The sequence below is a fragment of the Bos mutus genome, chromosome 1 (genome assembly GCF_027580195.1).
Source record: "Bos mutus isolate GX-2022 chromosome 1, NWIPB_WYAK_1.1, whole genome shotgun sequence".
NCBI classification, from domain to species: Eukaryota; Metazoa; Chordata; class Mammalia; order Artiodactyla; family Bovidae; genus Bos; species Bos mutus.
Genome location: NC_091617.1, coordinates 152,083,345 through 152,107,627, shown reverse-complemented (window position 1 = coordinate 152,107,627; position 24,283 = coordinate 152,083,345). Strand labels below are relative to the sequence as shown.

The following is a 24,283-nucleotide window of genomic DNA, read 5'->3' as shown; positions in this document are numbered from 1 at the left end:
CCTTTGCTGTCTGGCATCTACGGGCAGACGGCAGAGATCTAAATGAAGAACAGAAAGGTTGACTTATCTGCCCAAGGTGCTGCTGGAAGGAAGAAGAAGAACGGGAAGTAAAACTAAGTTTGAACGAATCAGTCTGTGGGACTATAGAGAGTGTGGGCTCCCGAAACTGGGTTTTCTGCCCCGATCTTGGCCTCTCCATCCCTCTAAGAATCCCCTTGCTGGGATTCCTGTCACTTCCCTCTGTGGATACAGGAGGGTGCTCTGCTTGGTGGGATTTCCCACCGCATCCTGCTGGTCCCAGCACTGCCCGATGACATAAGTCAGCCCAACCCAGCTGCAGCATCTCTGTGAGGACCACCCACTCTGACTTCACCAGGCTCATGCTGAATTCTTCCTGGACCCTTGGACAACCAAACGCTTCCATACCATATGGAGGGGGAGCACGTGACTGTGCACTAACTGCATGCTCGGGGAGCTTTGTGTTGTAGTAAAGGCACCACTGTAACTGACAAGCCCTTGATTGCACATTCTCCCATATTTTCCTTCCAATTATTTTCTGTTTGTTTCTGAAGCTAAGCCAGGCTATCAATATACATTCCATCAGGAAAAAGACAAGTTGTTTAAAACTGTTGTGGGGGGGCGGCAGTAGAGCTTGTGGCCAGATGAACAGTATGAATGGCCTAAACGCGATAAATTCAACAGAAAGTGAACATGGGGACTTCCCTGGTGGTCCAGTAGTTAAGACTCCACACTTGGACTACGGGGAGCACGGGTTCGATCCTTGGTCAGAGAATGAAGATCTCACATGCTCTGTGGCACAGCCAGAAAAAAAAAGTTAATATGTACACATCAATATAGTTTTTTGATATCAATGTAATATATATATGTGACCCGTTATGAAATAGATAAAATCTATCTTCCAATAACAACAATAATAAAACAGGGGGAAAAAAAACTTTATAAGAGCTCCTTGAAGACAACCCTACGAAAGCAGACAAGAAGACTTGGAGCTAAAGGGAAGATTTACTAGATCTTGGAGAGGAAAATTCAACATCATCAAGTTATAAATGTTAACTTACTGAAGAGTTGAGAGAACTAACCTCAGATCTTTATATTATAAAGCTAAAATAATTGGTACCAGTGCAGAAATGGACAAGAGATCAATAGGATAAACTAGTAATTCTATCAGTGGACCAAAACACATAGAAAAGTTTAACATGTAATAAAAGTAGAACTTCAAACTGTAGCGGGAAAGAAAGGTATCTTATTCAACAAATGGTTTTGGGAGAACCAGGTACCCAACAGGGGGAAAATAAGTTGTATTCATCTCTCACATCTTTCACCAAAATAAATCCCAAACAGATCAAAGATTGTAAACCATGAATAAAACATGAAGACGCTAGAAGAACTGAAGAAAAGGTATTTATAAAAAATAAGCCAACAATGGAGATGATCTTTCTTAGATGAACATAAATTCTAGGAGCCTAAGAGAAAGTTCTATAAGTTTTGGCTATGTAAATTTCCTTTTTAAAACTGCACAACACAAAATCATCAGAAGCAATGTAAAAGACAGCAGACAAAAATATTTGAGACATATTACAAAGGACTGATTTCTTCAGTACTGAAAGAACAATGAAAAGAAATAGAATAGAAATAGGGGCAGAAGATGTAAATAGAGGGTATGTATACACACACACACAATTGGCTTTTACAAATGTAAAATGATACCCATACTTACAACACGAGAAAAACATTGCTCTGAGATATTAGTCACTGACCATGGCAGCCAACATCAATTATAGGTGAACAGCATCTCTCCTCCATTGCTATAGAATATAAATTGGTACAAGTTCTGTGGAGAAAGTGGGGGCAATTTCTACCAAAAGTAAAAACGGATGGAGACTTCCCTGGTGGTCCAGTGGTTAAGACTCTGGGCTTCTACTGTAGGGGGCAGGTTCAATCCCTGGTCAGGGGACTACTATCACACAAGCCACATGTATATTTTTGATTTCACAATTCTACTGCCAGGAATTTACGATATACATGCATATGTGCAAAATGACTTATGTACAAGTTATTCATTGTAAATATTGATAACAGCAGGAAGTTTGGCAACAACCTCAGTGTCCACCAGTAGGAGATTGGCTACATGAATGACAACACAATATAATAAAATGTTAGGAAACAGTAAAATAATGTGATGAAATTTTTCATGCACAGCACTGAAGGATCTCTGAGAGATAGTCCATGGAAGTCAAGATGCATAGCTGTGTAGGTTTTTGAAAGCAACCAGTTTTCATATTGTGTTTGATTTAGGTCAGTGGGAAATTTTACTCTATTCTGATATTCTTACTCTTGTATGGAATTTTAAAATTTCTCTTTTCTTATTTTGGGCTGCTGACACCACAGATTGGGTGGCTTAAACAATAAACTAATTTCTCACAATTCTGTAATTGGGAAGTCCAAGGTCAAAGCACCTTGGAAATTTCCCAGTGGTCCAGTGGTTAGGACGTGGCACTCTCATCTGCCCAGGGTCTGGGTTCAATCCCTGGTCACAGAACTAAGCTCCCACAAGCTGTGTGGTGCAGCCAAAAAAACCCAGCACTTTCTTGGTTCTACCTGCTGTGTCTTCACATAACAGAGGGTTGGTTGAGGCATCTCTATAGAGTCTCTTTTACAAAGACTCTAATTCCATTCATGGGCTTCTCTGGTGGCTCAGCGGTAAAGAATCTACCTGCAATGCAGGAGATGTAGGTTCAATCCTTAGGTCGGGAAGATGCCCTGGAGAAGGGAATGGCAATCCTCTCCAGTATTCTCACCTGGAGAATTCCATGGACAGAGGAGCCTGGGGGGCTACAGTCTATGGGATTGCAAAGAGTTGGACTCCACGGGACTGAGTGACTAACACTTTCACACTTTAATCCCATTAATGAGGGACCCACCCTCTTGACCTAATTATCCTCCCAAAGGCCCCACCTCCAAATGCCATCACATGGCGGGGCTAGGTAACATGGATTTTTTTGCAGAGATGGGGGATACAAACATTCAGCACTCCCCAAAGAAGGTAGTTTTTAACCATTAAAATCATATCAACCTCAGCTTTGACATTTTTTAAAATGTCAGCTGAGTTCATCTGACATAAGCAAAAGCATTTACTTTCCTGAAAAAGCCCCTTTTATACCAATGTGGTTTAAGTTTAGTCCGTACATGTCTGCCTCACATTTCTTTCATATGAGTAAGCCTTGAGAATGCAGAACTCTGCAGTATGCGCAACTGGGTTAAAAAACTTTTGGGAGGGGGAGGCAACAATTTGTATGTACAGGTAAGTATTTGCTTCTACATGAATAGACTACTGTCTATTCCTGTTGCTGTTCTAACAAATTACTGTAATTTCGTGTCTTCAAACTGCAGGAATGTATTCAGAACCTAGAGTTCTGGAAGCCAGAGGTCCAAAACGAGCTGAAACCAAGGTGTCTGCAGAGACTCATTCTCTCTGTAAACTCTAGGGACTCTAGAATGGGGTTTCCTTGCCTTTCTAGCTTCTGAAGCTACAGTCCCTGCATTCTTTGGTTCATGGCCCTTCTCCACTTTCCAATCCAGCCACATAGCATCTTCAAGTCTCTAGAGAGATGCTTCAGTGTTAAGTGGCCTTCTGTGACCAAGTCTTTCTCTGCCTCTGTCTTATAAAGACACTTGTGATCGCATCTAGGGCACATCCGGATAATCCAAGCTAATCTCACTTCAAAATCCACGTTGCTGAACATCACATGGTTAATAAATGAATAACTTGGATTTGGGCCCAGGCAGACACTGTAGTATGCTATTCTAGTTTTTCTTTTTTTTAAAACAAAGTGCCAGTTGAGACTCACCAAATTGATCTCACAACGAACGAGCTGCAACTTACTGAATAAACAGCCAAGAGACTGTAGATTCCACAGGAATGGAAACCTCTGTTTTAGTCATCACTGGGTTCTAGGCCCCCTCACTTTGATAGACACAAAGTAGGTTCTCAATAAACAGTTGATGAAAGAGCCTCTGATGTAATAATATGATCTTAAACTTGGAAGGAACTGAGAAATTACCCAGTCCAGAGCATTGCAAATGGTATTGACTAGCATTCTTACTTAGGTGGTGTTTCACATGCCATTTATCCTGTGGACAAAGAATGTTACCTGCTGTATCAGTAAAGGAAGGATGTTTCGGCCATCAAATCATTAGCCACTGCCCACCTTGAGGGGATTCAGGATGGGGAAAAATAGGATACTGGCTCTAAATAGTTAAGGTGCACATCAAAGGGTTGATTTCAATAAGCCCAGACTCTTGCCTCTTCTCATATCAAGAAAAGCACTAAATTCACTAACTTGAGATGATTGGTTTTCTTTCAGTTCAGTCGCTCAGTCGTGTCTGACTCTTTGCGACCCCAAGGACTGCAGCATGCCAGGCTTCCCCGTCCATCACCAATTCCCAGAGCTTGCTCAAACTCATGTCCATCAAGTCGGCAATGCCATCCAACCATCTCATCCTTTGTCGATTAACTGTAATCTTTTGACACTCTGACTACCTAGGTGTTCTGCAAAAAGCCCTATCCTAGCTCCACCGTTACATCTTCAGAACAGTCCCTCAGAGCTGTCTGAGAGGCTGTCTTCTTGGCCTCAGTCCTCAGTATGTCCACTGAATAAAACATAATTCTCAACTTTTAGATTGTGCATTTTTTTTTCAGTTGAGAACCCAGTGGTCAATAGTAAGGGTAACAACAGAGCACAGGTTTTTTTGTTGTTGTTTTTGATTGTATTTATTTATTTTTGGCCGTGTTGGATCTTGGTTGCTGTGTGCAGGTTTTCTCTCATTGTGGTGAGCAGGGGCTACTCTCTAATTGCAGTACTTGGGCTTCTCATTGCAGTGGCTTCTCTTATTTCAGAGCATGGGCATTAGGACACCACATGGGCTAGCTGTCTTGCGGCATTTGGGATCTTCCAGGACCAGGGATCATCCCTTGCATTGGCAGGCAGATTCTTAACCACTGGACCACCGGGAAAGTCCTGTTTGTTTTTAACATTTCCTCCTTTGTTCATTTATTCAAAACTATTTGGGCACTTAGAAATCTCAAACTGAAATAATTAAATAAAACAAAAACATGAGCTGCAGAGGAGTATGTAAGGTCTAGTTCCATACTGTAAATAGTATTTAGCATATAGTAAATATGGAGTAATGTACACCAAATTCATATGTTCCCGTAAAGGGATTAGGGTAAGTGTTGTTTTATATTTCCATATTATCTGAGTTTTACAAGGCAAATGTATTTCCTTTACAATTATAAAGATGCAATGAGGACTTCCCTGGTGGTCCTGTGGCTAGGACTCTGCGATCCCAATGCAGAGGCCTGGGTTTCATCCCCGGTCAGGGAACTAGATCCCACATGCTGCGACTAAAGATCCCGCATGCCACAAGACAGACCCTGACATAGCCAAATAAGTATTTTTTAAAAACGCAGTGAATACTTTAAGAAAAACCTTTTAACTCTTTATTTAAGGGCAGTATCTGACAGCCCTTGACTTATTAATTTCTTTCATTTTTCTTTGGCTGCTTGACAAGCAGGATCTTAGTTTCCCACCCAGGATGGAACTCCCGCCCCCTACAGCGGAATCTCCCCCTACAGAGGAATCTCCCCCTACAGAGGAATCTCAGAGGCTTAACCCCTGGACCACCAAGGAAGTCCCAACTTATTCATTTCTGCTGCTAAGTCGCTTCAGTCGTGTCCGACTCTGTGCGACCCCATAGACGGAAGCCCACCAGGCTCCCCTGTCCCTGGGATTCTCCAGGCAAGAACACTGGAGTGGGTTGCTATTTCCTTCTCCAATGCATCAAAGTGAAAAGTGAAAGTGAAGATGCTCAGTCGTGTCCGACATCCTACTAATTAGCCCAGGACCCAGCTCAAGGTCAATAGAGATACATGTACAGGAGCAAAAGGACTAAACTGCATATGAGAAAGGATTCTGTTTATCAGGATGAAGGGTGATAATTTTTTAGGCAAATCCCCAAAGTACAAGTCTTCATCTCATTAAGTGTTAGTCACTCAGTCATATCCAACTCTTTGCGACCCCATAGACTGTAGCCCACCAGGCTTCTCCGTCCATGGGATTCTCCAGGCGAGAATACTGGAGTGTGTTGCCATTCTCTTCTCCAGGGGATCTTCCCTACCCAGGGTTTGAACCCAGGTCTCCTGTCTTGCAGGCAGATTCTTCACCATCTGAGTCACCTCATCTCATTAAAGTTTCACAACATGATGACACTGGCGGGCATGAGACGGCTTTCTTCAGTGTAATTCACGTCCAGCCCAGTCAAGCACTTCAAGTGCACCTTTTTGGGTCACCAACACCCATGGCACCTGTCTTCAAACTTGGGGACCTCAAGCTGCAAAAGGAAAATCAAAAAAGAGTCAGTTTTGTACTGCTAAAAGAACTCTCCAGAGTGGAGCCAGAGGCCATTGAGGAAGTGACTTATGTCTCTGCCCAGACTGAATCTGACCTTTTGACCACTTATCGTCTAACAAAGATATCCAGAACATTTGCATAGGGTTCCAGAAATTCAAGACACTTATCTGGCCCATACCCTAAATAACTGGTGACAAATCCATCCCTTAAGGACGAATATTTTCTTTTACTATCAAAGTCAATCATAATTCCTGCAATACAACTTTAACAAAACTTGTGGATTTTGCCTTTATAACCCCCTGACTCTTTCTCTTCCCCATTCTATTTTGCTAGAACCTGTGTATCCCCAGTTGTAATCCCCAAGACCCCAGACAGAGCTCTTTATTATTTGCAGCCTCCATACTGATTAATATCAATTAATCAGGAGAAATATAATCTCAGATATGCAGAAGACACCACCCTTATGGCAGAAAGCAAGGAGGAATTAAAGAGCCTCTTGATGAAGGTGAAAGAAGAAAGTGAGAAAGCTGGCTTAAAACTCAACATTCAGAAAACTAAGATCATGCATCCAATCCCATCACTTCGTGGCAAATAGATGGGGAAACAGTGACAGACTTTATTTTCTTGGGCTCTAAAATCACTGTGGATGGTGACTGCAGCCAAGAAATTAAAAGATGCTTGCTCCTTGGAAGAAAAGCTATGACAAACCTAGACAACATATTAAAACACAGAGACGTTACTGCGCCTACAAAGGTCCGTCTAGTCAAAGCTACGGTTTTTCCAGTAGTCAGGTACGGATGTGAGAGGCTGAGCACCAAAGAACTGATGCTTTAGAACTGTGCTGCTGAAGATGTTTGAGTCCCCTGGACTGCAAGGAAATCAAACCGGTCAATCCCAAAGAAAATCAATCCTGACTATTCATTGGAAGGACTGATGCTGAAGCTGAAGCTCAATCCTTTGGCCACCTGATGCAAAGAGCCGACTTACTGGAAAAGATCCTGATGTTGGAGAAGATTGAAGGCGGGAGAAGGGGACGACAGAGGATGAGATGGCTGGATGGCATCACTGACTCAATGGACATGAGTTTGAGCAAACTCCAGGGGATGGTGATGAACAGGGACGCCTGGTGTGCTGCAGTCCATGGGGTCGTAAAGAGTCGGATACGACTGAGCGAGTGAACAACAAAATACCGATTACTGTTTGGCAAAGCCTGTAGGTTCAGTTACTACAGTCACCAGGTTGAGCCTTACGCATGCGCCTTACTCTGCAGGGCCCCCGCCCGGAGCCTGAAGCCCACCCACCTCTCTAGCTGTCCCTGCTTCCTTAAACCCCCGGGGGAATTTACCTGCCCTACGCTCCCAACTACAAGGCGCCGGGAGGCGGAAGTCGGGGGGCGGGGTCAGCTACGCGCGCCCCGCCCCGGAAGTAGGCGGGCGCTCCGCCGCCACCTCCCAGTCTGATTGCGGCTGAGGCCGGTCCTGGCTTTGTAACTCGCTCAAGATGGCGACGCAGCCACCCAGCGGGATCCGCCTCAGCGCGGTGAGCAGCCGCGAGGGGTGGAGCGGGCCATGTCCCAGGAGGGCGGGCAGGCGGGCAAGCGAGGCGCGAGGGGGGAGAGGCCGGCGGTGGGCGGGGGCGGCTCGTCGGCCCGGCGCGGCGGCTTGGGGCCGCGGCGGGGCCGGGGCAGGCGGCGGCGGCCATCTCGCACCCGACGGCTGAGACGCGCGGCGGCGGGGCAGGGCCGGGCCGCGTCTCGTTTCGTTTCCTCGGGTTTGGGTTTCTGTTTCGCCTCCGCGGCTTCGGGGCGGGGAGGCCCCTCCTCCTTGGCTCCCTCCCCCGGTTTGCCCCGCAGCTGTCGTCCGAGGGCGAGGCCTCGGCGGCCAGCCCGCCCCTCGGCCCCCGGGGGCCCCTGACCCGTTCCCGGCCTCTGCGGGCCCCCGGAGCGTCCCGGACTGCGGGGGGAGTGGCCGTCGGCGGCCAGAAATGCCCCGCGGCCTTGACGTCCTGGCGGCTGGCCCCGGGGTGCTGCGAGCTGGGACTCGTCTTCCTCATTCATTTCAATTCCTGCCGCCTTCCCTCCTGCTTCCCTGGGTGGCTGAGACGGTCGGAGCGTCCGCTCGCAATGCAGGAGGCCCGGGTTCGATCCCTGGGTGGGAAGATTCCCCTGGAGAAAGGGAATGGCAACCCAGTCCAGTACTCTCGCCTGGGAAATCCCATGGACGGAGGAGCCTCGTAGGCTGTACAGCCCACGGGGTCGCCAAGAGTCGGACACGACTGAGCGACTTCACTTTTCCCTCCACTTCATCCATCGGGAATCCAGATCGCTCCTAGGTGGTCACCGAGCTCTCCCGGTTTGCCCCGTCTCGTCTCCTGGCGGTGTCTCGTTCCGGAGCTTCTCGGCCTCTTGGAAATCCTTGAGCGTGTTTTATACCTGTGCGTTTTTGTTTTTGTTTTTTTCCGGGGGGGCAGCCACACAATAAATGAAATTTTCTCTGCCTCAAGAGTGTGGCAGAGAACCCCTACCCGATTCTCCTGAAAAAGTTGGCCTTGTTATGCAAAAATATACCTCTTCTCATCAGGGTGTTTGCTCAGGCCAGAGAATGGCTGTGCCAGTCTCATTATTCGAATGGTAATAGCATTGCTTTAAAATGGTATTTTTGCCTTTTGACTTCCATTTGGCGAGATTCCTAACAGACCCCTGCTGTCTTCTGACTTTTAACATTTTTTCCTGATGAGTGTGAAATTTTGCTTTACGTTTGACTGAGAAGCTGAAAGTTTGTCACACTTCATTCACCCTTTTGATTTTGGGTTAAAAGAAACCTTCGTATAAAGAAAAAAAAAACAGCCCTGCATATTCCTTGCCCATTTTTCTATTTTCTGTTTCTTTTGAGGGGAACTTTTAAATTGGTTTATGAGTATTCTTTACATATCTTTAATAAAGGCTCCTTGGTTCCTAAGTGGTTTATTGAATGAGCTTGTATTTAGTAGATGGAATACAGAGAGCAATTTTATTCTTTCTTACCGCTGGCCTTAGACATTGTTGCTAATTCACCGGAGTGAATCTGGGCATATCCTGTTGCTTTCCAGTTAGCCTCAGGTACTGTTTAATCTGGGCTTCCCTGGTGGCTCAGACAGTAAAGAGTCTGTCTGCAGTGTGGGAGACCCGGGTTCTATCCCTGGGTCTGGAGGATCCCCTGGAGAAGGAAATGGCAACCCACTCCAGTATTCTGAAGTGACTTAGCAGCAGCCAGTATTCTTGCCTGGAAAATCGCATGGACGGAGGAGCCTGGCAGGCTACAGTCCATGGGGTGACAAAGAGTCGGACACGACTGAGAGACTTTACCTGCACTTTCACTGTTTAATCACCGGGCTTCCCCCGTGGCTCAGATGGTAAAGAATCCACCTGCAATGCTGGAGACCTGGGTTCGATCCCTGGGCTGGGAAGAGCCCCTGGAGGAGGGCTTGGCAACCCACTCCAGTTATTCTTGCCTGGAGAATCCCCTTGGATAAGGTAGCCTGAGGGCTATGGTCTATAGGATCGCAAAGAGCCGGACACGACTGAGCGACTAACCACTTTAGCATTGTTAAATTACGAAGCCCGCTCCTTCCCTCAGATTGGGCCAAATTTTGGTCCAGAAAACTGGTGAGGAAAAGTGAACTGGGTTGTTTTTGTTTTTGTTTTCTTTCCCTTGCTGTTTCTGTACTTGGATTCTCTTCCCCACTCCCCAACCCCTCCCAAGTTGCTGTCTCTGTCTCTTCAGGATTGAGAAGACAAAGAGAGCAAAGATAAGGGTCAGTACCATCTTGAGAGACTGGCACTGCGGTTAGCTGGTTCTCCGGGTGCAGCAGCTGCCCATGTGCTACATCTTTGTTTTGTGGCAAATACGGACTGTTTTGAAGCTCACTGTTGGAAATCTATCTGCAGCTTGTGGACTGTATTCCAAGTGGTCTGTTGCTTTAGGACAGGAGTTGGCAAACTGCAGTTTATGGGCCAAATCCAGCCTGCCACCTGTTTCTGTATGGCTACAAGATCCTTAAATGGTTGGGGGAAAAAAAGATCAAAGAATAATGTTTCGTAACATGAAAATTATGTGAAATAGATATTTCCGTTCCCATAAATAGTTTCATTTTTGAAGGTTTGATCATCCCTTTGGTATAGCTCTCAGATGTTGTTTATGGATTTGTCAAAAATCATAGAACATAAAGTGACACCCATAATGTGTGCAAATTTAAAAAAATCATTAGGTCTGTAAATTCTGAAATGGAATGCAGAGTGACAGAAACTTAAAGTTTTGCTTTTTGCCTCCATGATTCTAAGTAAATGCTGATACCATTTTGTTGTTTTCCAGAAATCCTGCTATAGATTTAAGTGACACATACGCACACTCTTCAGTTCACTTTTTCTTTTGGTTGAATTACCATATGATTTATTATCACTCTTAGCATTATTCAGAAATGAGCCAGCCAAAACTGTGATTGCTTTTTCTTTGCTGTATAGCTTTGTGTTTTCCTTGAAGTTAGTAATTGATTTGTATTTGTTTGCTTAGTTTTTCTCTGTACTGATTACTCTTTCATCCAAACTTTCAGACAACTGGAAAATTTTTTCCAGATGTGTTCAAGCACACCCAAATTTTGTCATTTTTGCTGGCTCAGTTGTGAGTTGGGGACTTCCCTTTATCATTTTTATGGACATCTCCTTCCCCTTTTCTTTGTTTCTCCTTCCTATCACATATTCCTCTTCTGGGGTTTACTCTTGGCCGCCACCAATAGCTTAGTGACTGAGAGCATGGGTTCTGGAGCCCACGTGCCTGGGTTCAAAGTCTGACAGATAACTGGATGTGTGACCTGAAGAGAGAATAATCATCTTACCACCTAAAAGGGCTGCTTTAAAAACTGAGCCAATACACATAAAAGTCTTATAACAGTCCTCTGATTGCCATAAATACTCAGTAAATATTTGCTGTCTTTGTTACTGTTAACAGTGAAGCCTGTCCGTTTTTCCAAAAACAGATGTAGCTTCTTGAGAACAGAGTACATGGGAAGAACATTTATGTGTCTTTTCTTGGAAATACGTTTATGCTACCCTTGCTCTTTCTTTACATATAATCTGGCTGGGCTTGAAATTCTAGATTAGAAGTGATTTCTTGTCAGAATTTTCAAGGCATGCTTTATTGTTTAATAGAGTCCTATGCATTATACTGGGCTTCCCCTGGTGACTGAGATGGTAAAGAATCCACCTGCAATGAGGGAGACCTGGGTTCCATCCCTGGGCTGGGGAGATCCCCTGGAAAAGGGCGTGGCTACCCACTCCAGATTCTTGCCTGGAGAATCCCCATGGACAGAGGAGCTGGCTGGGCTACAGTCCATGGGGTCTCAAGGAGTCAGACACAACTGCGTGACTAAGCACGCCTGCAATACATTGTTCTAGTACTTAGGCTATAAACCTGTAATAATATCAGGGAAATTTTCTCAGATTTTTGACAGCAATTTCCTGTCTGTTTTTCTGTTTTTGTTCATTTTGTTTTCTCACTGCCTTTTCTTTTCTTTTGGGGAGATTTTCTCCATTTGATTTCCTACCTTATACCATGTATATTAGAAACATTGTCTTATTCTCCAAATATCTTTAAAAACGTTTTCTCCATTTGATCTACCTTTTACCATGAATTTAATTATTAGAAACATTGTCTTGTTCTCCGAATATCTTTAAAAACATTTTCTCCATTTGATCTCCTACCTTTTACCATGAATTTAATTATTAGAAACATTGTCTTATTCTCCGAATATCTTTAAAAAACTCAACAAAATATTTATTCTTGTCACTGGCTGTATTATTCATAGTATTTTTGAAGTTTTCTTTTGTTCACTGCATTGCCTCTGTCTTCTTTATGTTCTTTTTACTGTGTGTTGTTTTTTATTCTAATTTTAACATTCTCAAGTGTGCTTATGTTTCCAGATGAGACACTAAAAGCTGGATGTTCATACCTGAATAGAGCTTGTCGTTTGGTGGGTTTCAGTATTGGGTGATCAGGTAGGAAGAGCCAGCTTGTCGTTGGAGTACTCTGTGTCAGAGTCTGTTGATCCTAGATAATAAAAATGTTAGACCAGAAAATAAGGATGTTTCGAATAACTTTTGGAGAAGGCAGTGGCACCCCACTCCAATACTCTTGCCTGGAAAATCTCATGGACAGAGGAGCCTGGTAGGCTGCAGTCCATGGGGTCACTAAGAGTCAGACATGACTGAGCGACTTCACTTTAACTTTTCACATTCATGCATTGGAGAAGGAAATGGCAACCCACTCCAGCGTACTTGCCTGGAGAATCCCAGGGATGGTGGAGCCTGGTGGGCTGCCGTCTGGTCTGTGGGGTTGCACAGAGTCAGACACGACTGAAGCGACTTAGCAGCAGCAGCAGCAGCAGAATAACTTTGGGGCTTCCCTGGTGGCTCAGTGATAATGAATCCACCTACCAATGCAGGAGTTCAATAGGACAACGGGGGCGGGGAAAAAAGCAGTCAAAAAGCAAGGAATTATCATTCCCCAAATCTGTCTTCCCATGTGGCTTAGGAGATTCAGGTTCTATCCCTGGGTCAGGAAGATCCCAGCAGAAGGAAATGGCAACCCACTCCAGTATTCTTGCCTGGAAAATTCCATGGACACAGGAGCCTGGTGGGCTACGGTCCATGGTATTGCAGAGATTCGGATATGACTGAGCAATTGTGCACCAGTGCAGGAGACCTGGGTTTGATCCCTGGGTCAGGAAGATCCCATGGAGAAGGAAATGGCAACCTACTTCAGTAGTCTTGCATGGAAAATTCCATGGACCCAGGACCCTGGCAGGCTACAGTCTGCAGGGTTGCAAAAATGTCGGACACGACTTAGCGACTAAACAACAATAAAATAACTTTTAAAATAATTTTTTTTTAAGTGAGGGGGGAAAATGCTGTTCAGAGTAGCATGGTACAATTGTAAAAGAGCCAAATAAAAATTTTAGAAATCATTCCTTTTTCCCAGAGGGGAATTCTGCATCTGGTCTCCAGCCATGGCATAGATAATCCTGGCTGCTGGCTCTTCTGGTAGCTCAGCAGGGGACAGGAGATGGGAGTGTCACGTTGTTCAGTTTGCTCACCTGGTTTTTGTTTATTATTGTGGTAAACTACACATAACATAAAATTTACTGTCCTAACCATTTTAAGCCTGTAGCTCAGTAGTGTTTTGTACATCCACATTGTTGTACAGCCAGTCTCCAGAACCCTTCATCTTGCAAAACTAAAACTCTGAACCCATGAAAAAATAACTCTTCGTTCCACTTTGCACCAGCTCCTGGCAGCCACCATTTTACCTTCTGTGAATTTGACATCTATGGGTACATCATATAAGTGGAATCATACATCATTTGTCTCTTTATGGTTAACTTATTCCACTCGGCATAACGTCCTCGAGGTTCATGCATGTTGTAGCGTGTGCTAAAGTTTCCTTCCCTTTTAAGGCTGAACAACATTCCGCTGTATATTCAAGTGTGCCACATTTGTTCATTTGTTCATCAGTCGGTATTTGTGTTGCTTTCACTTTGGCTGTTAGGATAATGCTGCTCTGATCACAGGTGTGCAAATATCTCTTCAGGACCCTCCTCTCACTACTTTACACAAAATAAACAAACAGTAAGGACCTACCTACTGTACAGCAGCACAGGGAGCTATATTTAATATCTTATAATAACGTATACTGGAGAAGAATCTGAAAAAGTGTATATGTGTGTGTGTATATATATGTATACATGTAAAATCACTTTGAAATACATATAAGACAGAATCACCTTGCTGTATACCTGAGACTATCACAGCATTGTAAATCAACTGTATTTCAGTTAAGGGGAAAAAGACCCTGCTTTCAGTTCTTTTCAGTTTATACCTAGAAGTCAAATTCCTAGATCATATGGTAAATCTACATTTAATTTTTTGAGGACCTTCCATATTGTTTTCCACACTGGCTTCACCATTTTTGTTGTTCAATCGCTAAGTCGTGTCCGACTCCTTTTGACTCCATAGACTGAAGCATACCAGGTTTCCCTGTCCTTCACTATCTCCCGGAGTTGGTTCACACTCATGTCCACTGAGTTGGTAATGCCATCCAACCATCTAAACTTTCTGTCGTCCCCTTCTCCTGCCCTCAATCTTTCCTGGCATCAGGGTCTTTTCCAGTGAGTCGGCTTTGTGCATCAGGTGGCCAGAGTATTGGAGTTTCAGCTTCAGTCGTTTCAGTGAATATTCAGGGTTGATTTTCTTTAGGATTGACTGGTTTGATCTCCTTGCTCTCCAAGGGACTCTCAAGAGTCTTCTCAACACCACATTTCAAAAACATCAATTCTTTGGCACTCAGCCTTCTTTTTGGTCCAATTCTCACATCTGTACATGACTACTAGAAAAACTATAGCTTTGACTGTACGGACTTTTGTCAGCAGAGTGATGTCTTTGCTTTTTAATACGCTATCTAGGTTTGTCATAGCTTTTCTTCCAAGGAGCAAGCATCTTTTAATTTCATGGCTGCAGTCACTGCCTGCAGTGATTTTGGAGCCCAAGAAAATAAAGTTTGTCTCTGTTTCCGTTGTTTGCCTATCTGCCATGAAGTGATGTGACTACATGCCATGATTTTAGTTTTTTGAATGTTCAGTTCTAAGCCAGCTTTTTTGCTCTCCTCTTTCACCCTCAGCAAGAGGCTCTTTAGTTGTCCTCGCTTTCTGTGTTAGAATGGTATCATCTGCATGTTGGAGGTTGTTGATGTATCTCCTGGCAATCGTGATTCCAGCTTGTGATAAGTTAAATAACCAAGGTGACAATTTTCAGTCTTGACATACTCTTTTCCCAATAACCAGTCTGTTGTTCTATGTCCAGTTCTAACTGTTGCTTCTTAACCTGCATACAGATTTCTCAGGAGGCAGGTAAGATGGTCTGTCTGATATTCCCATCTCTTTAAGAATTTTCCACAGTTTGTTGTGACCCACACAAAGGCTTTCACATAGTCAATGAAGCAGATGTTTTTCTGGAATTCCTTTGTTTTTCTGTGATCCAGTGGATGTTGGCAATTTGATCTCTGGTTCTTCTGCCTTTTCTAAATCCAGCTTGAGTATCTAGAAGTTCACAGTTCATATACTATTGAAACCTGGATTGGAAAATTTTGGGTATTACTTTGTTAGCTTGTGAGATGAGTGCAATTGTGCAGTAGTTTGAACATTCTTTGGCATTGCCTTTCTTTGGGACTGGAATGAAAACTGACCTTTTCTAGTCCTGTGGTCGGGTGCACAGGAATTCCAGTTGCCTTACAGCCTCTCCAATACTTGTTATTTTCTGTTTTTGTTGTTGTGGGGTTTTTTGTTGTTGTTTTTAATAATGATCATGCCTTTGAGTGTGAGGTGGTATCTCATTGTAGTTTTGATTTTCATTTCCTTAATGATTAGAGATATTGAGCATCTTTGGAGAAATATCTTGAGGCCTTTGCCCATTTTTAAATCTGTTGATTGTCTTCTTGTTATTGAGTTGTGAGAATTCTTTATATATTTTGCATACTACTTGATTTGCTGGGTTTTTTCCCTGTTCTGTAGGTTGCCTTTTCACTCTGTAGAATGTGTCACTTGATGTAGAGAAGTTTTAAATTTTAGTACAATTCAATTTATTTTTTCTTTTGTTTCTTGTGCTTTTGGTGTCATGTCAAAATCATTGCCAAACCCAATGTCATAAAATGTTTCCTCTGTGTTTTCTTCTAAAGATTCTAGAGTTTCAGCCCTGAAGGTAAGGTCTTTGATTCATTTTGAGTTGATTTTTGTTTATGGTGTAGGGGAAGGGTATGACTTTTTGTACTGTCCAGGGGATTCTTGTGGCAAGAATACTGGAGTGGTTTGCCATTCCCTCCTCCAGTGGACTGTGTTTTGTCAGAACTCTCCTCTGTGACCCGTCTGTTTTGGGTGACCCTCCACAGCATGACTCGTAGCTTCACTGAGTTATGTAAGCCCCTTCGCCACGAGAGGGGTATGATCCATGAAGGGGGTTGAAGGCAAAAGGAGAAGAGGGTGGCAAAGGATGAGATAGTTGGATGGCATCATCGGTACAATGGACATGAACTTGAGCAAACTCTGGGAAATAGTGGAGGATAGGGAATCGGAATCCTGGCGTGCTACAGTCCATTGGGTCACAAAGAGTCAGAGACAACTTAGTGACTGAGCAGCAACAAGGGTACAACTTGATTCTTTTTATGGATATCAAGTTTTCCCAGCACTATTTGTTGCAAAACTGTCTTTTCCTCATTAAATGGTCTTTACACCCTTGTGGAAAGTCATTTGACTATTTATTTCTGAACTGTTGACTGGCTTGCTTTTAATCCACCTGTTTTTGGTTTTCTCTGAGTCCATGGCCATCAGTTTCTCCAGAGAACAGACCTCTTGTCTTTTCATGGTTTGCTGAGTGTAGTTGAAGGACTTGCTCAGGGTAAAAGGATCTGGGAATCTTTCTTCTTTAAATACTTTCAGCCTTTCCCATTTTTCATATGACATCTAGTATCTTTGACTTCAAAGGAGCAAAAGTCTTATTTCCTAAATCTTCCTGGGATTGCCAAGGTTTCTGACCTACTTGTTGGTTTTCCCGTCTCCTGCAGGCTTTGGGTTTAGCTCTTTCCAGGATATTGAAGTAGTTGTCACTGCTCTGTACTCTCCAGTTTCCAAGCTGCTATTTTGTCTACTGTTGTCAATCACTGCTTTGGTTCTTTTTGTTCTCCTGTGTTTATGCACCCGCACTCCCTTTCCTTCGTTAGGTAGCAGCTCCAAGAGGGAGCCGAGGTAAACACTGTCTGTGTGTTCAGGCGTCCACATTTAAAGTCTTATATTTAAAGGATTTTTAAAATTTGGGACCGTTTGTTGATTCTAAAAATTCTGTTCATTCTTTAAAATATATGGTCTTCATTGCATCTCCCTTTTTGTGTGTTTTTTGGAGGGGAGTCTTACTTTTTAAAGGTCTAGCTATTTCAAGGGATTCTTATTTTATACGGCTTCCCTGGTGGCTCAGTGGTAAAGAATCTGCCTGCAATGCAGGAGACCCAGGTTCGATCCCTGGGTTGGAAAGATCCCCTGGAGGAGGGCATGGCAACCCACTCCAGTACTCCTGCCTAGAAAATCCCATGGACGGAGGAGCCTGGCAGGCTACAGCCCATGGGGTCTCACAGAGTCGGACACAACTGAAGCGAGCAGCAGCAGCAGTTTGATAGGCTGGTATTTCTTTCTCCCAATGTTGAAGTTGGGGGTGCACTAGGACTACTGTGTCTTGTCTGCAGATGTTTTCTCCTGGCGGATTGTTCCTTAAACGTTATTTTAGACTGTGTACTCAGATATTCCCCAAGTAATGACCCAGAGAATCGTGTGCGGTCTGGTTGAGGCTGTGTCTCCACAGTGGTTCTGCAGGTTAAATGGAAACACTTAACCCAAGTGAAGGCGTGCCTCTTTACAGAACTTTATGGTACACTTTTTTTTTTTACCTTGACTGCAGACCGAAACAGACAAGCTTCTCATTGGGCATATTTCCCCTGCCCTCCTTTGTATTGAGGTAGGAGGGGGCAGCTACCTTCAAGTACATGCTTCTCTGCCATATTTCCAATCCACAGTCACCATTAAAATGGAAACCTTCATATTCCAGTTAAGCACCCCACTCTAGTCCCTAGGGTATCCCTATTTTCAAATCTTATTTTTGTTTTTAATTTCTTCTTGACTTGAGGCCCTTGAGTATTATCTTTATTTATATGTGAGCTCAGTTGTGCCTTTAAAGGTATGTTCATAGTTCATTCATAGTCGCTCAGTCGTGTCCAACTCTCTGCGACCCCATGGACTGTAGCCTGCCAGGCTCGTCAGTCCATAGATTTTCCAGGCAAGAGTACTGGAATGGGTTGCCATTTCCTACTCCAGGAGAATCTTCCTGACCCAGGGATTGAACCCATGTCTCTTGCATCTCCTGCTTTGGCACTGGGATTCTTTACCACTGCTCCACCTGGGACTTTAACGGTATGCTTACCTTAAAAAAAAAAAAAAAGAACACACACTTATAATGCTTATTATGTCCCAGGTGTTCTTCTGAGTATTTACAAATATTAAGTTATTTAATTCTCCTAACATCTTGGTAAGCTGCTGTTACTATCATCCTCGTTTTCACAGACGATAAAACCTGAGGCACAGAAGGTTCAGTTGCTTACCTGGGATCAGGATCACACATCTAGTTAAAAGATACTCCAGAGGCTGTGTGTGTGAGATCAGGATCATGAGTCTAATTAAAGATATTCCATTGGGCTCTGTGTGTGTGTGATCGGTGTGTATCATCTGTGTGTGTGTGATCAGATACTCCATAGTCTGTCTGGGGTGGGTGGGGTGTGTGTGTGTGTGTGTGTGTGTTGGCTGTTCTAGGGAGTTATTCTTTCCAGCTAATTGTTTTAGAGATGAGAATTAATAATAGCTATACATAATGCTTGTGTTTAAATACACCAAAAGCCACTGTTTAGCATTCATCATTTTTCACTGATGCCTTCTTTGCTTTGTTCCACTGGGACTCTTACCCAGGAAACAATGTGTACCAACTTTTGGAGGTGGTGTGTAGAATGAAGTCATTAAATGAAAGTTGACAGTTTGCACACAGTCTGCCAGATATCTAAAATCCAAGTATTACAACAGGGACCTAAATACCCAGTTTCTAACTCCAGACTTCACCCCAGTGTCATTTGTGCCCAGTTGTGTCCGGCTATCTGAACCCTGTGGACTGTAGCATGCTGGGTTTCTCTGTCCATGGAATTTTCTAGGCAATAGTACTGGAATTTTTGCCATTTCCTACTCCAAGGGATCCTCCCAACCTAGGGATCAAACCTGCATCTGCTGCAGAATACCCAATTTCTAACTCCAGACTTCACACCTAACAAATTCATAAAATAGAGAACAAAGACAAACTCTTCTAAGGGTTCTGGTGTCGATTAGTCATTCTTTCCTTTGGTAGCCGACACCCCAAGACCATACCCCATAGTAGGATTTAGAATGGCTGAGGAGTGTTCTTTTATAAATGGAGAAGTGATGGTTGCACAAGAGGAGGGCCTGGGATAGGACTCGGGTGGACTAATTGACAGGAGGTTTCTTGTAGAAGATGAAGGTCTGGAAATTGATTTTCTTTGTAAAAACTCTTTGTTTTAGGAAGTTCTGAAATTCCTTGTACACCGTTATTACATAGATAAATGCTGTAGAAAGTCAGAATTCCATATACTCCAGTTTGCAAACCACTCTTGTACAGAATACCTTTTCTCACATGTGTACTTCAACCTGATGGTAAACATGCTTGAGGATTGTCTAAAATCGAGGGTGGACAGAGGAAAAGCAGAGCTTTTTCTGACACCTTGTGGCAGCAGCTGAACACTACAAATGTTTGGTTATAGTCATATCTCTAGGCTCTTCACATGAAACACTTAAATTGCCTCTTTTTTCTTCCTTAAATATGAGATAATCTGTTCAAAATGAACACAGAAAAGTCCTCATTTCATGAAAATTCTCTGCATATTGAAATATCCAAGCCTCAGCCTTTTTAAACCATTTGTGCATTTTTACACATTTGATATCTACATTAGTCAGGATTAAGAGAGTGCCCTGTATGATTAACATACTCTTCCATACTTTATTACGATGAATCAGACAAAATCTCTGGAAGTCAAGGATGTTTGTTGCATTTGAGCTGTTACTTGACATTGTTTGAGGACTTTATAGATATGTTTATTAAGCTTAATGCACAAAAGGTGAAAATATCCCTTTGACAAAGTCTTAGTTTTATCTCATGGTAAATTTGAGGTGGCTCTAGTGGTAAAGAACCCACCTGTCAATGCAGGAGACATTAGAGATGTAGGTTCGATCCCTGGATCTGGAAGATCCCCTGGAGGAGGACATGGCCATCTACTCCAGTATTCTTGCCTGGAGAATCCCATAGACAGACGAGCCTGGAGGGCCCATGGGGTCTCAGAGAGTGGGACACACCTGAGCAACTAATGCTCTCAATTTTGAGGCAGGTCCAGCAGGGTGGGGCACTTTGGAATTGGGCCCTTTCTGATATGACTCTGGATTGGTGGGCCCAAGGAGGCAAGGAGTTTGTCGCCCATCTTAATGAGAAACTGGCTGATTTTCAGCCTCATTTTGCAGGAATCGAATCTGGGTTTTATCTTCCAGGTATCTCCTGGCACAAGCAGTTAAGTCATTTTTGCTTGATCTTGGTGTTAATACTGTGATGGAAGATTATTTTGGCTTCTATTTGCAAAAGTGAGACCTTAATTAATTTACATGAATCATTGATTTGTTTCAGCTTTGCCCGAAGTTTTTACATACAAATTCTACAAGTCACACTTGGCCATTTAGTGCAGTCGCTGAATTAATAGGTAAGTAAATTGATGTTTCATATATAATCTCCTGCTGGCAATTGAAGTTCTAGAAAGCTTTTTATTGAAAAGTAACATGAAGATGTGCTTTTTGAAAAAAACCAAGTGTGTCAGTGATAACATTAGTAAAGGTTACCTAGCATCACAACCATTCAGACTAGTCTCCGATCGGTCGTTGCCCAGGTTTCCCTGTATACTATTGTTTTAAGTATTTCCCTATACTACTGTCAGAGCAAAGTATTTTAATTTGCAGAGTTCCTGAAGCATTTATGTTGAAAATATTTTTTTGTCTCATCATAAAAGAAATAGGTCTGTTGCCAAAAAATGATAATTATGTTTAAAGTTGGAAATTATTTATAGTACTTTTCTGCTATTAGTAATTAGGAGGTTTTATTTATACATACATATGTATTTGGCTGTGGTGGGTCTTTGTTGCTGCACGTAGGCTTTCTCTAGAGGTGGTGAGCAGGGGCTACTCTTCCTTGCGGTGTGTGGGCTTCTCTCGTTGCAGAGCACAGGCTCTCGGTGCACGGGCCTCAGCAGTTGCAGCTCTCAGGTTCCATCGGCTCGGTAGTTGTGGTCTACTGGCTTAGCTGCTCTGAGGCATGTGGGGTCTTCCTCGACCAGGGATCGAACCAGTGTGCCTTGCGTTGCAAGGCGGATTCTTAACCACTGGACCTCCAGGGAAGTCCTAAAAGTGTTCTAGTGAACATGAGAAAAGAGGCAAGGTCCTGATTGGATTTGCATTATGGTTTTTCTTTGGTAAAATTCATACACATGAACTGTTTGATTTAAATGTGTTTAAGAAACAGATAATAAAGGAAAACTATATTTTTGGGAATTCTTAGATACACTTTAGATTATTTGTCAAGGAAGGGTTCTAAAGTGGATGCACCAAGAATAAGGAAAGAAAGAAAATTTGAGAACCCTTCTTTTCTTTATTCCTGATAGTTCAGTTGGTAAAGAATCCGCCTGCAATGCAGGAGACCCAGGTTTGATTCCTGGGTTGGGAAGATCCTCTGGAGAAGGGATAGGCTACCCATTCCAGTATTCTTGGGCTTCCCTGGTGGCTCAGCTGGTAAACAATCTGCCCGCAATGTGGGAGACCTGGGTTTGATCCCTGGGTTGGGAAAATCCCCTGGAGGAGGGAAAGGCTACCCACTCCAGTATTCTGGCCTGGAGAATTCCATGGATTATAATAGGCCCTGGGTCACAAAGAGTCGGACATGACTGAGTGGCTTTCACTTCCTTCTTTTCTTTGGTGTAGTTAGATTTTCCAAAGTCCCTAACATGTTCTGTTGAGATGTAAACTCTGAAGTGTAAATGAGATAACATTGCAGCTATTCATGGTCACTCTTTTTCCTTTTTTATGGCAACCCAGAGGAACTACTCAGCTGGGATTGTTCATTCGTACATAGTACTTATCTAGTTTTGGGATAGGACAACTGAAAGCCGTTATGCTCTTTGTGGTGTATCACATTTTAAGTGTGTGTTTTTTTTTAATGATGCTGAAGTGGTTGATGAAAAAGATTTATTTTGTTTTAATTGAAGGCTTACAAGAGTTTGAGAGCCACTTTTTATATTATAGTAAAGTCTTCAAAATATACCTCAAAAGTATTTTTAGTTAGTTAGAAATATTCAGATAGATTTTAGATAGTTTATAAGTTGATTTTATTACTGCTACTGTTGAAATTTTTTTCCTTTTTCTTTGCTGTATTCCTTAATACTTAATAACTGTTCTGAGAGAAACAAGTATGCTAGACAAGGATGTTAAATGATGAGGTGTACAGAGATGGCTTCCCTGGTGGCTCAGATGGTAAAGAACCCGCCTGGAATTCTGGAGACCCGGCTTTGAGCTCTGGGTTGGGAAAATTCCCTGGAGAAAGGAATGGCTACCAACTCCAGTATTCTTGCCTGGAGAACTCCATGTACAAAGGAGCCTGGTGGGCTACAGTTCATGGTGTTGCAGAGTAGATACCACTATGCGACTGTGACTTTCACGAAGATGATAAAAATGTACCTGTCGTCAGAAGCTTATGTTAGATTAAAAAGGGCTAAAATTTGAAGAAATGTGTTGTAGGTAAACATCTGTGTGTACGTTAGCATACTGCTTTCTCATTCATTCAGTAATCCTGTGTGGACCTTCCGTGTCAACTTGAAGTGCTGTTGACACTCAGCTCTCAGTTTTCTTTATGATAGCTAGGCTAGTTCTTTGGGCAGAGACCTTCCTGTCTTGATCATCTCTTCATTGCAGTGATTCTTCTGGCTTTACACTTCTTTAGTGTAGTGGGTTCCCATCTCCATTCTTCATGTAACAAATGGAGGGCTTTAGATAGAGTTAATTCTTTAAGAGTCAGTGAGCAGTATACAGCATGGTACAGGTTAGTTTCATGTCATCAAATCTTAGGAGTTTGGAAACATTTCAGCTTTTAAATTTTCCTTAAAATATATTATTCTGTTGCTGGTTATAAAGGGTTGTTCAAAATGGATTGCTCTTCTTTAAAATCCAAAATCAAAATTTTTCAAACTTTTGTTTCCCAGATAATGCTTATGATCCTGATGTGAATGCTAAACAGATATGGATTGACAAAACAGTAATAAATGACTGTATATGCCTGACATTCACTGATAATGGGAACGGTATGACTTCAGACAAATTACATAAAATGCTAAGGTACGTAAAAGCGTCACACTCCTTCAAATCATTGTTGCTGCCTAGTTGAAGTGTTTCCTGCGCCATACTTACTGCCTGTAGTTCCTGCTTTTTAAACATGAAATGTTGTACCCATAGTGTGCTCTGTTCTCTAAGTCTTCCATCATTTTCTACTGCTGTCACGTTATTGGGCAATCCCGGCCATTCTCATCATCCCTCCCATGCCTTAACTTAACCTAAAATTCTACCGTCCCTTTAGAGTTGTGGCACATTGTCCTCTGTTGTTTGTGCTTTAGTAGAAAGATAGTTTTAGCTACCATATCCAATAAAACCTAACACTTTGGGGAATGAGAACTAGTAAATTTAAAGTGATTCAAAGGATGAGGAAGTAGCATAGCCGTAAGGCCCTGGGCTCTAGGGTCAAAGAATAGGATGTCAGGATGAAGCCAGGTGTACCTGACATGGAAGCTAAAATACATAGTACAGAATTGAGATAGAGGGAGGGTTTGGAGCAGAGGCCCTTCTGCTGTCCTCCAGCACTCCGTATGCCACCAGAAAAGGCAGGTTCTCCCCATCAGGAGGAAGAGGTGAAATCTCAAGGTCCCAGAAGCCTAAATTAGTTCATCCATCTAGTTAGGATGTGCCAGGCAATGAACTCCTGTTTTAGTGTGTGTGTGGCAACCACTCCAGTATCCTTGCCTGGGAAATCCCATGGACAGAGGAGCCTGGTGGGCTAGTCGATGGGGTCACAAAGAGTGGGACATGACTGAGCGACT

At 43.1% G+C, this 24,283-nt stretch overlaps 1 protein-coding gene across 1 annotated transcript in view; it reads left to right on the top strand.

Annotated features, from left to right (window-relative positions):
• The first annotated feature begins 7,795 nt into the window (after positions 1-7,795).
• The window catches only part of MORC3 (MORC family CW-type zinc finger 3), a 42,531-nt gene continuing 26,043 nt past the window's right edge, over positions 7,796-24,283 (top strand). The window contains exons 1-3 of the mRNA XM_005910459.3: positions 7,796-7,970; positions 20,782-20,854; positions 23,396-23,528. Coding sequence (XP_005910521.2) covers positions 7,932-7,970; positions 20,782-20,854; positions 23,396-23,528 — 245 coding nt within the window. The 5' untranslated portion in view covers positions 7,796-7,931. The remainder of the gene's footprint in view (positions 7,971-20,781; positions 20,855-23,395; positions 23,529-24,283) is intronic.